Source organism: Sinocyclocheilus anshuiensis, unplaced genomic scaffold (assembly GCF_001515605.1).
Source record: "Sinocyclocheilus anshuiensis isolate Anshui unplaced genomic scaffold, SAMN03320099.WGS_v1.1 scaffold212, whole genome shotgun sequence".
NCBI classification, from domain to species: domain Eukaryota; kingdom Metazoa; phylum Chordata; class Actinopteri; order Cypriniformes; family Cyprinidae; genus Sinocyclocheilus; species Sinocyclocheilus anshuiensis.
In genome coordinates this window covers 241523-253390 of record NW_015558566.1, presented here as the reverse complement: position 1 = coordinate 253390, position 11868 = coordinate 241523, and the positions used below count along the sequence as shown (strand labels likewise).

The window sequence follows — 11868 nt, the reverse complement described above, 5'->3', positions numbered from 1 at the left end:
AGCAGATGGCGCTAAACTGCAGAAATAATAATAATAATAATAATAATAATAATTCATTTAAATGCAGCCGTTATTTTAGCCGTAAAAAAATCACTGATATGTCTTTTGAAGCAAAACTGAACTCAAGCTAAATAATTATAATTAAATAATATGAAAAAAAAATGTATATGAAATATTGTATTCTTCGGCGTCATCAAACTACGCCTTTGTTTCTTTCTTTGTTTTGAATACGCGCCCTCTAGTGGCAAAAAAATACATATTGTGCCTTTAACGTTAACATTTTACAATTTTTGTGGAAAATTCATGGATGTAAAAAATTAATCTCTTTCCACCAATAGACTATACATTTATACAGCTGGGTGGGTACAAATACATGGGGCTTGGTCTGCATAAATGTAGTACAATGATACACCAACATATTATATGCAAGGGTGTTTTCTTTTTTTTTTCTTTTTTTTTTAAAGACACATAGATCATGTACAGAAATTGTTGAACATACAATCAACATCTTTACTATTAACTCAATCATTATTAAAGTACCGACCTGAACCTTCTGAAGCAAACACATGCATTTCTTCCTGATGTCTTCATAAGGACACCGTTTGGAGAGCATGAGGACATGAGTCAGGAGAGCGTTGAGATCACTGGACAGACTGTCATCCATGGCTGGGGGAGAGGAGGACTGCGGGTCCGGTATCGGCCCCATGGTCTCTATTCTCTTCATCACCTCCTGGTGAATGAGCTCCATCGCTGCGTGTCTGGAGCTCGAGTCTCGACTGCCCAGGGCATCCCACCTTCCCGCAGCATCGCTCACATCCATCACTGTAACAGTCTACTATTCTTCAGTTATACACCTGAATGACTGAGCCATGCATAAGACAAAAATGTGTGCCAATTATTAATATAGCTAAAATAATCCTAAACCAATCATCTCTGCTTCAAGCTGGCAAAGGAATTCTGCAAATCCCTCCAAAAATGTTCCATATTATCCTGCTAGTATAAACAGACTTGCAAGTGCATGTCTTAGCAGGCATTATACGAATGATGTGTATTTATAATGTTCTGAATGCTATAACAAACAAAAGTTGTTAGGGTTTTTGTTTTCCGTTGTTTAAACAGTCGAACTGACACATTTTCAAATGTCAAGGGAAATAATTCTCCATAGCTTTTGCTATAAAACTGGTTATTTTACCAAAGAAACGGAGTATGATATTATACAGTAGGCACATGCTAAAAAACCGTTGAATGACGTTCTCAAGTTCTGTTATTAGCCAACAAGCATATGCCCCAAAGGTTACACAATTAATAAAGTCACAGGTATGGTCAGTAATTATTAAGCGCGTTCTATTTTAAAAAGAAATGTGCAAAATATGTCAGAAAAAAATACTTACTAAATTCACATTCTCTCTAGTCGTCCCCACTGCCGTTGAATGAAACCTTCCTGCGCTCTGGCTCTTCAGTCAATTTCAGTCGTTTGCACACATGCACAGCGGCTTGAGTTAACAATTGATTGACAGTTCCCACAGTCCAATAGTGTTATACAAAAAAAGCTGATGGGCGGAGATATGCTCACGGCGCACCAATCAACGATTAGAAAGGCGTTCCTGTCAGGCCGCGCCTCCCAATGCAAATAAAAAGGGAATTGTAGTTCAGACGCTCGTTAATATCAACGTTCTCTTGGCGGCACAAATACTACGCAGAACTACAAATACCAATAGCCACAAAAAACATTGGTAACTGCAGGGGCCCCGCCACCACTTGTTTATCTCAAAACCCTAATGATTAATGCAAAGCTTTCACCAGATATTCAGCTATATTATTCAAAGGAAATATGTGAGCTAATCTCTAAAACAGAATAGCTTTGACTATGCCACCTCTTACTGTTTTACAAATATGAGCAATGGCCCTCTTCTGTTTCAAAGTTCCTCTGTATTATTATATGAAGGCATCCTCAATAAAAATAGAACTGGATGACAAGTAGAATATGTTTGTTGTCAACATGACTAATTCAGAAATAACTGGAAAGATAAGTTTAAATTTGTGGTTTTATTATTTTTTTATTTAATAACCTAGATCTTGAGGTTGTGCCTGGGGCAGTAGAATTCCAGCATTGTCAACTCACTTTATTGCTGAAAGTATGTCATCTATCTATCTATCTATCTATCTATCTATCTATCATTTCAATTTAAGTGTGCTTTATTGGCATGACAAAAACTATACATTTATATTGCCAAAGCAGTTGCAGCTGGGCTGCTTACAAATAGTGCTCATATCAAGTCAAGTCAAGTCTGCTTGACTATGTACTATCTATCTATCTATCTTATTTGAACATATATTGAAGAAGCTGTGGTCATTGTGTGCATGCGGAACCACTGAGGGCGGTAAAAGAAGAGGGAAATTTGAAACTGGGCGGCGCTGTCGGCTACAGCTGTTAACAGGAGGACACTTTCAGCTAATTCACCCGATGAATAGGCTGCATCATTTAGTCTTTCATGTGTATCGAAGAGACTAATTCATAATGGATCACTTCAGAGATCAGGTATAGATGCTTTATGCTAAATATCTTTATTGCGGTTGTTATTATTCTTAGCGATGTTTACATTGCTGTATCACAGTCAGTCAAGTTAGCCTTATTAGCTAATTCACATTTTGTACGTAACGTTAGCAGCCTAGAGAACAAGTTTTGGGTTCGTAAAACGTTTATTTAGCCTAGAAAGTAGCTGTCTAGGTTTCGACACACAGCCATTTAATTAATTATCCAGGAAATGTATCTTGACTTTATATCTTTTTATACAACAATGTGGCTACCTTGCTTTTTCGTTAGTGAGTTTTGCTGTTTTCTGACTGCATTGTATTATTTAACAGCCATTTTTTCTCTCTAAAGACGATGACTCGGTATATATAACTGTATTATTATCGTTCGCTCATCCAAAGTGTTGGTTTTCGCCATAAAAATGAATAATCTGTTAATTTTTGATTTCTGAATTACAGAGTCTAAATCTGGACTCTCCATCTAAACAGAGTTATGTTGGCAGTTTTTACCAACCTCCAGAGAAGCTGTCAAGACCGCTGTACATTAACACAGCCACACATCCACAGGAAAGAAAGAGCTCAGGTGTGCAGGACATCAGCCCACAGCTTTATCAAACAGTACCTGATGCTGGAAGCAGAGGTGAATTGAGTTATTAGATGCCGAGGACCATATTATGTAACCAAATATATAAAACCAAATGTAAATGTTTCCTGTGCTTGAACAGCAGTGATAGCAGCCCTGAAAACACTGCAGGAGAAGATGCGACGCTTGGAGCTGGAGAGAGTTCAGGCAGAGAGGAACGTCCAGCATTTCTCTAAGACTGTTCGACATCAGGCGGATGCTTCTGCACAGAGAGAACCAGATCACAACACACAAGAGAATCACTGTACACAGAGGAAAGGTAAAAGTGTTCCACAACAGGTTTTGGTCCGTTTGAATAATAATTGGAAAGTCCAATGCTGTATTAAATTAGTGTGTACAAAGTTGTCTCTGTTTCTCTTCTTCCTTTCAGAGCTGGTTTCCAAGCTTCATTCCATGGAAACCCGCTGCTCTCTGCTGGAAAAACAGCTCGACTACATGAGGAAAATGGTGGAGTGTGCAAAGAGAGAGAGAATCACTCACAAAGACAGACAGGTGAGCAAACAGACAAAAGCAAAAGAGGTTGTGCACTATATTCCAAGAGCTTAAACATTTAGTAAAGTCTCATATGAAAGATACAGCTTGTGTACAAACTCAAGAGCTTTTGAGCTTTCAAAGCCTCTCTTAATCTCTCTCTGTTTCTCCTTTTCTCTGTTCTGATTGGTTTTTAGGACTCCGTGTGTAGGGAAAGCACACATACAGACCCACAAATGCAGACACAGCTCAACAAATTGGAAAGACTGGAAGAGGAGTATCTAAAACTCACCAGTACACAGTCTATAGCTGAGGTACAAACATATTGAGGCACATTGGCTAACCACCTGGGCTACATGCACTCAGGTAATTTGGGAGGAAAAAAAATCCACATGGACACAGTTTTCTTTTTTCAATCTGTTGTGGTGTCTTTCATCTACAGAGGAAGATTGAGCTCTTAGAACAGAAACTTTTAGAGGAGCAACATGAACGCAAAATTGTGCAGGAGAAAGCAGAGGAGGTAAAACAAAAAAAGAGGCAAAATTGCAAACATATTCTCAAAAAATAGATTTATAAACAGTGTTGGGGAAAGTTACTTTTAAAAGTAATGCATTACAATATTGCGTTACTCCATAAAAAAGTAACTAATTATGTTACTTAGTTACTTTTTATGGAAAGTAATGCGTTACGTTACTTTTGCGTTACTTTTTAAATCTGGACAGGACTTGCTTGTCTGTTTTTAAAATTAAAAATTTTTATTTTTGGCAAATATAAAAGCCTTTTCACACCAAAAGTGAAATGAATAAGCCTCAGGCTGAAGGGAAAGTAAATTTACGTCTGTACAGTAGAATGCAGAAGAAGAAATTTCAACACACTTCAGCAGTATAAAAAGACACACAAATGTCTGTCTAGAGTAATTTTGGCTTATTAGTATGGTTGAACTGGATCATCGAAGGTCAGAAGCAAAGACATTGGTTAATAGAATGTGATTAAATACATAGGATATTTGTGTTGTTTAACATTTAATTATTGCAGGTTTACGTCATATTCTGAGTTGCATTATTTTTTATTCATTTTGAGGAATACTGAATCTGTGTTTTTTTGTGTGTGTGTGTGTGAGTGAGATGAATTAATGCATATTCATATTTATTATAGAACTACAGTAACATCTGATTTCTCTCAACATGGGGACAGGAGAGCTGTCAATCAATAAATTGAAAAAAAAAGTAACTTGCCTTATTTGAAAAAGTAACTCAGATATTCTCTTGTAAATTAAAAAGTAATGCGTTACTTTACTAGTTACTTGAAAAAAGTAATCTGATTACGTAACTCGCGTTACTTGTAATGCATTACCCCAACACTGTTTATAAATCATGTCAACTTTCCCCATAGAAAAAATAGCTTTTATTAAAAAGCCATTTTTTTAAATTCATGCATTCATGCCGTCTCTTTGCTTTTCTTGGCATCAGTTGCAGCGAGAGCTTGAAAACAATCTCCTCTCCCTTTCTGCTGTGCCTCAACCTAAAGGCAAGAAAAAGAAGAAAGAAAAGGCCTCTTGCAAGGTAAAAAAAAATGCTCTGCAGTAATGTATAGTGAGCACAAGGTGGCAGTATATTTACACATCAGAATACTACAGATGTATTCTGCATTGAGTTGTGTTAATATTTTCTTCTTTCATATTATGTCAGAAGCCCTCCTCAGTGAAGGTGGAGGTGCCTCCCACTCCAAAGGCTAAACGCCTCCCATTTGTGGCTGGAACAGTCAGTATGACCTCACCCCTACACATAACTTGATTATTATTTACATTTATACATGGTTATTATTACACAAAAGTGACAGTAAAGACATTTATGGTGTTACAAAATATTTCTTTTTTTTTCAAATATTTATTTATTTATATTCTATTGATTATATTCATCAAAGAATCCTGAAAAAAGAAACACAATTTCCACAAAAATATTAAGCAGCAACTGTGTTCAGTATTTATGATAATAATAAATGTTATCTTGAGCAGTTTTCTCTCTCTCTCAGGCGACCAGTCCCAGTCACTCAGTCAATGCCAATGTTCAGAGTGTTTTGCACCTGATGAAGCACAGAAACCCACAGCTGTGTGAGAGAGTCAGCGCACTGCAGAAGTCTGTTTCTGAGAACCAGCGCAGACCTCCGTCCTCCCCCAGCAAAGCAGCTTCCACACTGGGCAGCCTTTCTGATCTTCTGCTCGCCCTTCAGGATGAACTGGGACAGATGAGCTTGTGAGTTACACTATCTTAACCATCAAGACTAGTTTTTGTAATGCATTGACAGGGACAGTAGGATACAATGTAAACATTGTGTGTGTGTGTGTGTGTGTGACAGTGAACACCAGGAGCTGGTCAAGCAGATAGACGAGACCTCTAAACAAGAGCTTCATGACGATCTGGAGCGAGAGCTGGACTGTCTGGTCAAGAGAATGGAGGAGAAAGCAGCTCAAATCTCCAAACTGCGCAAGCATCAGCAAACAGTACGTTCGTACTTTGTTACAGCTGAAGTTACACATTACAGTTTCAACAGGTTTTTTTTAGTTTGTAATAGTATTTAAATAAAAACATCCTACAGAAAACACCGATGTATATCAAGCTGTTTTTGCTCCTGTAGGTTCAGAAACTCTCCCAGTCATCTCGTAGCCCCAGGCTAAAGCAGCAGAAGCATCATAGGGCCGCCAGTGTAGAGCGCAAAACCAGGGCACAGAGTGGGGTACAACCACTGCCACCGTCCCCTGTCAAAGCCTCGGCCAGCACGGGACAGAAACAGAGCAGGAGCAGTCAAGAGTCCCTGAGGCTCCTCAGAGAGACACAGAAACTGTGCTCTAGCCTCCGCAGACAGGACATTGCATGGGAGACATAGTTACATTTTCCTGAAACACACATCCGGGACTTAGAAGAGTTATAGCACCTCAAGAGGACACTGGAATGATACCTGAAATTTGCCCTCAGAAGATCAGAAAACACTGACTCGTCTGATTTTACTCCAAAAACCTATGTAACTCTGAATGACTCTCATGAGATTTTTAATTGCTTTTTATTTCTGTTAATATTTTTTTGAATATTTTGTAAATAAAATATCTACATGTATTTATAGTACAGACCAACTTGGCTTCTTATTTATCTGTAGTCTAAACTTTGATCACTTTTCACCATCCAATGGATAGAATTAGAAAGGTAGTGATGGTGATGAAAAACGTGAGGGGAAAAAAGTGTTCTTGCAGCATCAGCTTTTGTGTGGTTTCTTTCTTATGCGATTTACAATCAGCTGACACATTGTTTCCTAAACAGTTTCCACAACAAAATGATCCCATTCTCCGCTATCTGATCTTGTTACAACCACAAGTGATGACGGTCACCAGGTTTACACCTTGAAAAACCACAAATATGAAAAAATATAAAAGAGAGGAGAGCAGATGACAAAAATTAACAAAAGCATTCTACATGTAACCAGGCAGAAAAGATTAACTGTTTTGTTCATACGGTCTTATTGGATTATGCTTTGTGACAGTACAGATTAAATCAGTATTGCATAAACTCATTTGAATACAGGAAGTACTGGCAAACACAATGTAATATCATTGATTCTTGGTGCTCACAATCCATGATTATGATATCGGCATGTTGACTGGTTATTACAGTGCATCTTGCAAAATGTCCTTGTAATACTGCATTTCTCTTAAATGATTCATGACCTTTATAGTCATCTTTTCAGTAGTGTGGTATGAGGGAAAACATTGAATCCCAACACATGCACATCCTGTCCAGAGAAGAAATCTAGGCATTTGATGCAAAGTAAGCAAGAATAGAGCTGACCCTCAGGGTGAGCGCATATCCTGTTAGTTAAACATTACAGTGTGTGTGTGTGTGTGTGTTTTAAGGACTGTTTTCTAGGACACAGTGACATTGAAATAGATTAAATATAGTCCAGGGATTAAGACATTTTAATGAGAATTCTCACTGGACTTATGTAAACTTGTTATTTCAAGGCTCTTTATTCTCAATAATAAGTTTCTCCACCTCTATATTCCTAGAGTATATACAGAGAGAGAGTTAATGTTTTGTGTGTAAAATAACTAAATACAATTATATACTGGACAATTATATCACCTCTAGCAGCTTTTAAAAAGAATTGCCAAAAGCATCACTAAAAACCTTTACACTGAAAAAAAACAATCCTTATATTCTGCGAACTGTGGCCTATGGAAGCCCATTTCCACTTCAGACAAGATATAAAGTCACAATTGTGAAAAATGCCACTTTGCCAGATTTAATGGTGCATCTGGAGATATATAGTCACAATTAACTATTTAACTCTTGCAGTGGGAATGAACCTCGATGGTGGCTGAAACTATATATGGTACCGTAAAAGTGTCAGTCACAAAGATTTCTTAAAGAAAAAGACAACATAAAACAACACCCACAACCGTTTTACAATATTCAAACTTTAATTAATTAATCACATTTCCAACCTAATTGCGAATGCAGATCCGAAACGAGAGAAAACACAAGAACAAAAGAAAGAGTTCCAGAGAAATAAAACCAACATTATAGAGCATAAAACAATTAAGGCAGACTTTCTGGACACAGGCAACGGTAAGCGTCTTCTAAGTGACAAGAGTGTATATGGGGCATGTACATGTTTATGTGAAGCAATAAAAAAAATTTAAAAAATGCACTACTGGACAACGGGCCAAAGGTAATTACAGTCATAAAAAAAAGCCATTAGTAAATTCAGTTAAATCTTAGCAATTAGATAACAAAATGGTGGCACAAGCAAGATTCTATACTCCATGTACCTCTCATTATCCACTCAAAACTTCAATAAACCAAAGCTTCACTCTAAAACATTAAAGTCCCTTTGAGTGCAAGTCTTCATGACAATAGTAATCTTCATCGTCTAATCTTAAATAATTAAGGCACTTCATCTTCAAAAGGTGCAGCAAGGAATGCAACACTAGCTCAGAGCGATGACAGAATATGGCATTGTTATGGCTGTTTCTCTGGAAATCTGATGCATGCATGCACACAAACATAAAGGCATAAGAAATCAAGGCCACAGACTACTTGAAGTTAGGTTGAATTCTCTGAGTGTGAGAGGATTTTGAGCCGTTTACCTGCTCAAACATTAGCATCCTTCACTGAGCTCTGAATATGGAATTAAAACAGATAGTTCATCCGAAAATGAAGCATGTCCTTTACAGCCCTTTGCATGCACAGCTAAAATCCATGTGCAACTAAGTGGGATCTTTGGATGTAGCCTGATGCTAAACAGACAATACTGTGATGAGTTGTGTAATTGTTTTTTTATGTTAATTATTGAAAAAGAATACACAATCGAAACACCGTGCAGTCTGAACTTAAGTAAACAGTGTTTTTAATTTGGCAAAGCTGAAGCGAAATAGCAAACAATAGGATTTCATTTGACTACACTATAGGCACGATGAAGCTTGTGAAGCATCATAACAGCTTTTCAGTGACTCATGCTAAAATAGACACCGTAGGCATTTAAGCACTGTGATACGACAATGGACAAGCAATTAGAGTGGTTCAACAAAGAAAGTGAGGCCTTAACAGTCATCTTCTGAGAAACATGCTGGGAATTAAACACTTTGACATTAGGATGTCAACAAAGCAGATGAAAACGAAAGCACGCACCAAACAAAACAATTCATTTCTGCCATTACAAAATTTGCAACCCAAATAACGCAAATCACTTCCCAAGCCAATGACATTCTGACTCGCAGAGGAAGTTATTAGCTGCAAGCTAATCAAGATTATTACATTTAAAATTTCATAAAACAGGAATGAAGGGGGAAAAAAATATACAGGCCCTCGGCCTATAAACGTGCCAACACACTACCCAGACAAATGATTTTATGAACAGAGTACCAAACGAAATACGCTCAGCAAGGCAGGAATTAGGCGTAGTGTAGGTCAATTCTGCATTTGAATCAAATCTACCCAAAATCAGTAACTAGATTTCAAAAAATCAAACCCAAGCATTAAATTATGAGACTGACTTAGCTCTATTCTAAGACTGCATCAAAATCTTAAGATAATTGTAGCAACAGAAAAACAAAATGACAGAATAAGCAAAACATATCCTGAATGCACTTTTCTAGGGCATATTTCAGTTCTCTTTAGGGTATTTATCACAAAGGCTGCTAAAAAATATCAGGATCAAATTACAAGCCTGTTTTAATCACCCTGAAGTATTACACCTCAGTTTAAGACATTTTAGTGCCTTATATATAACGATATTGATTCAGTTTATGGTCAAAGAGCTCTGATTATGTACAAATATCAATGTTTTTGAAAGGGAGTGCTAGCATCCAACCGACGTTTCTGCGCTAGCAAAAAATAAACTTCCAGAACTGAGAGAAGCTTTTAGGAACCATGACACATTATCCAACAAATGAATTAACTTTTAATTATCTACTCTGTATAACATAGCAATCAGTCCAGCCGGCAGACACTAGATCTACATCATCGAAACAAGCACGCATGCGTGTCTATAAACACACTGACATACAGACACACTTACACAGAGCCTGGCCTCGACGGAGGCCCAACACAAACGCATTCACACTTTTAAGGCAGCAAGCCACTGCCTCCACCTAAAGGCACTTTGACTCAACTGTCAATCATTCTGAATGGGATCATGGATCCTCCACTCTCATAGTGCCTCATTCTATTCGCATGTCCGGCAGAATCGACTAATTCTAATGAAGACTCATTTCGGCTGTTAGTAGAACTGGATTGGCTGAGCTTTTATTGTTTCAAATCCACATAAACTCCCAAAAGTATAACTTAAGATATGCTGGCATGTCCCCCAGAATGACAGGATGCTAACTATGGGTATATAATGCATCTCTGATATTACCCAGCACTCCACTGACATATTTGGGGGAGAAAAAAAGCGAGATGCCGGTTTAAATAGTTTTGAGAACTGATGTCTACTGGTTCTCTAACTGTAGATAGTTAACAGTGAGGGACTAAGCTGGGGAATGTAATTTATTGCAACATTTTGGCTCTCTTGGTTGGCGCAAGTAAGAGGAACATGTCATATTTGCAACTTGCAACTTTATTTTTTTGCAGTTGATGAGTGTAAAAATTATCTTAAGATAGTAGGACACGACGTACCTGTGCAGTTCATACTGATGCAGCCAACTGTTTGGTTCTCAGCACTGCCGTTAACACACTTCAGACTCGGAATATCTGAAATGTAATGAAAACAAAACTATTTATAAATCAATCTAAGGAGAGAAAAAAACAACAACACAAGACCAAACAGTCACTGTGCATTTGAAATGCAAAAAAAAAAAAAAAGGAACTTGCTACTCAAACATTTTCTGAACTATTTCTTGTTCAAATAATCCTTGCTGTACACCAGAGCTGGAGAAAAAAAAAAATATGAAACAAGTTAATCAATATTAATAACCGTTAGCACATGAAAAAAAAAAAAACATACCATTCTGAGTAACCGGTTTACTGGTCTTTAAAAATAAAATAAAAAGCAAAGTGGTTTAAAAAATAAAGGCAAAAAAATAAAAATAAAATAGATTATAAAAATGTAGAAAGAACTGGGTGATCGTATCAATTAATCAATCAACCTTACATACCATCAGATAAAGAATAAAATCACAAACACTTCCTGGACTCATAAAGAGGTTATGACCCAGAAATAAGTGGATGAACTGACAGTATGTCATATTGACATAAGAAAGAGATAAAGAGAAAGAGGAGGAGGAAACAAGGAAGATATTCCAGAAACACTATCAGCTGGTTTCCATTTAGAGTACCCTCCCATCACACATGAACAGCATTGTGTGCAAATACGACAGACAGCTCAGCGCAGAAATTCCTACTGATAGCAATAATTCAATTTTTACGCATTGTTTCGTAATCCACTTTACCGACACTGTTGTCTTCCTCATGTTTGTCATTGACTTAAGTTCAGAAAGCCTCGAGAGTCACAACAGTCTAATTCACTAACTGTGCGTACACACATATGTGCTTAAATTCTTGTCACACAGAAAACATACACCAATTAGTTTATGCTTTAAATTATTTGGAAATTAAATACTTTACAATTATAGGAAAAAAGCAGAATGTAGAAAATAAATAAATCTCAGTATCTATGGAATTTGTTAAGATCGTGTAAAAAAAAAAAAAAAAAAAAAAAAAAAAAAAATTTTT

At 37.0% G+C, this 11868-nt stretch overlaps 2 protein-coding genes across 2 annotated transcripts in view; one reads left to right on the top strand and one right to left on the bottom strand.

Moving 5' to 3' along the window:
• LOC107679493 (sestrin-1-like) overlaps window positions 1-1486 on the bottom strand; it is a 57980-nt gene extending 56494 nt beyond the window's left edge. Inside the window, exons 1-2 of the mRNA XM_016475053.1 lie at window positions 1392-1486; window positions 545-862 (exon numbers count right to left, since the gene is read on the bottom strand). Coding sequence (XP_016330539.1) covers window positions 545-820 — 276 coding nt within the window. The 5' untranslated portion in view covers window positions 821-862; window positions 1392-1486. The remainder of the gene's footprint in view (window positions 1-544; window positions 863-1391) is intronic.
• A 903-nt stretch (window positions 1487-2389) lies between these two features.
• LOC107679495 (centrosomal protein cep57l1-like) lies at window positions 2390-6765 on the top strand. The gene is made up of 11 exons (XM_016475056.1): window positions 2390-2539; window positions 2992-3172; window positions 3258-3434; window positions 3546-3667; window positions 3844-3960; window positions 4089-4166; window positions 5116-5208; window positions 5335-5406; window positions 5678-5898; window positions 6002-6146; window positions 6281-6765. Exons 1-11 carry the CDS (start codon window positions 2519-2521, stop codon window positions 6527-6529), a joined length of 1476 nt encoding a protein of 491 aa, XP_016330542.1. The 5' UTR covers window positions 2390-2518; the 3' UTR covers window positions 6530-6765.
• The last annotated feature ends 5103 nt before the right edge of the window (window positions 6766-11868 follow it).

Excerpts from the sequence above, each read along its gene's own strand:
- LOC107679495 (XM_016475056.1), top strand. The coding sequence starts at position 2,519 with ATGGATCACTTCAGAGATCAG. Across the intron at positions 3,668-3,843 it reads TCACTCACAAAGACAGACAG|GACTCCGTGTGTAGGGAAAG; the intron begins GTGAGCAAACAG and ends ATTGGTTTTTAG. Across the intron at positions 3,961-4,088 it reads GTACACAGTCTATAGCTGAG|AGGAAGATTGAGCTCTTAGA; the intron begins GTACAAACATAT and ends TTTCATCTACAG.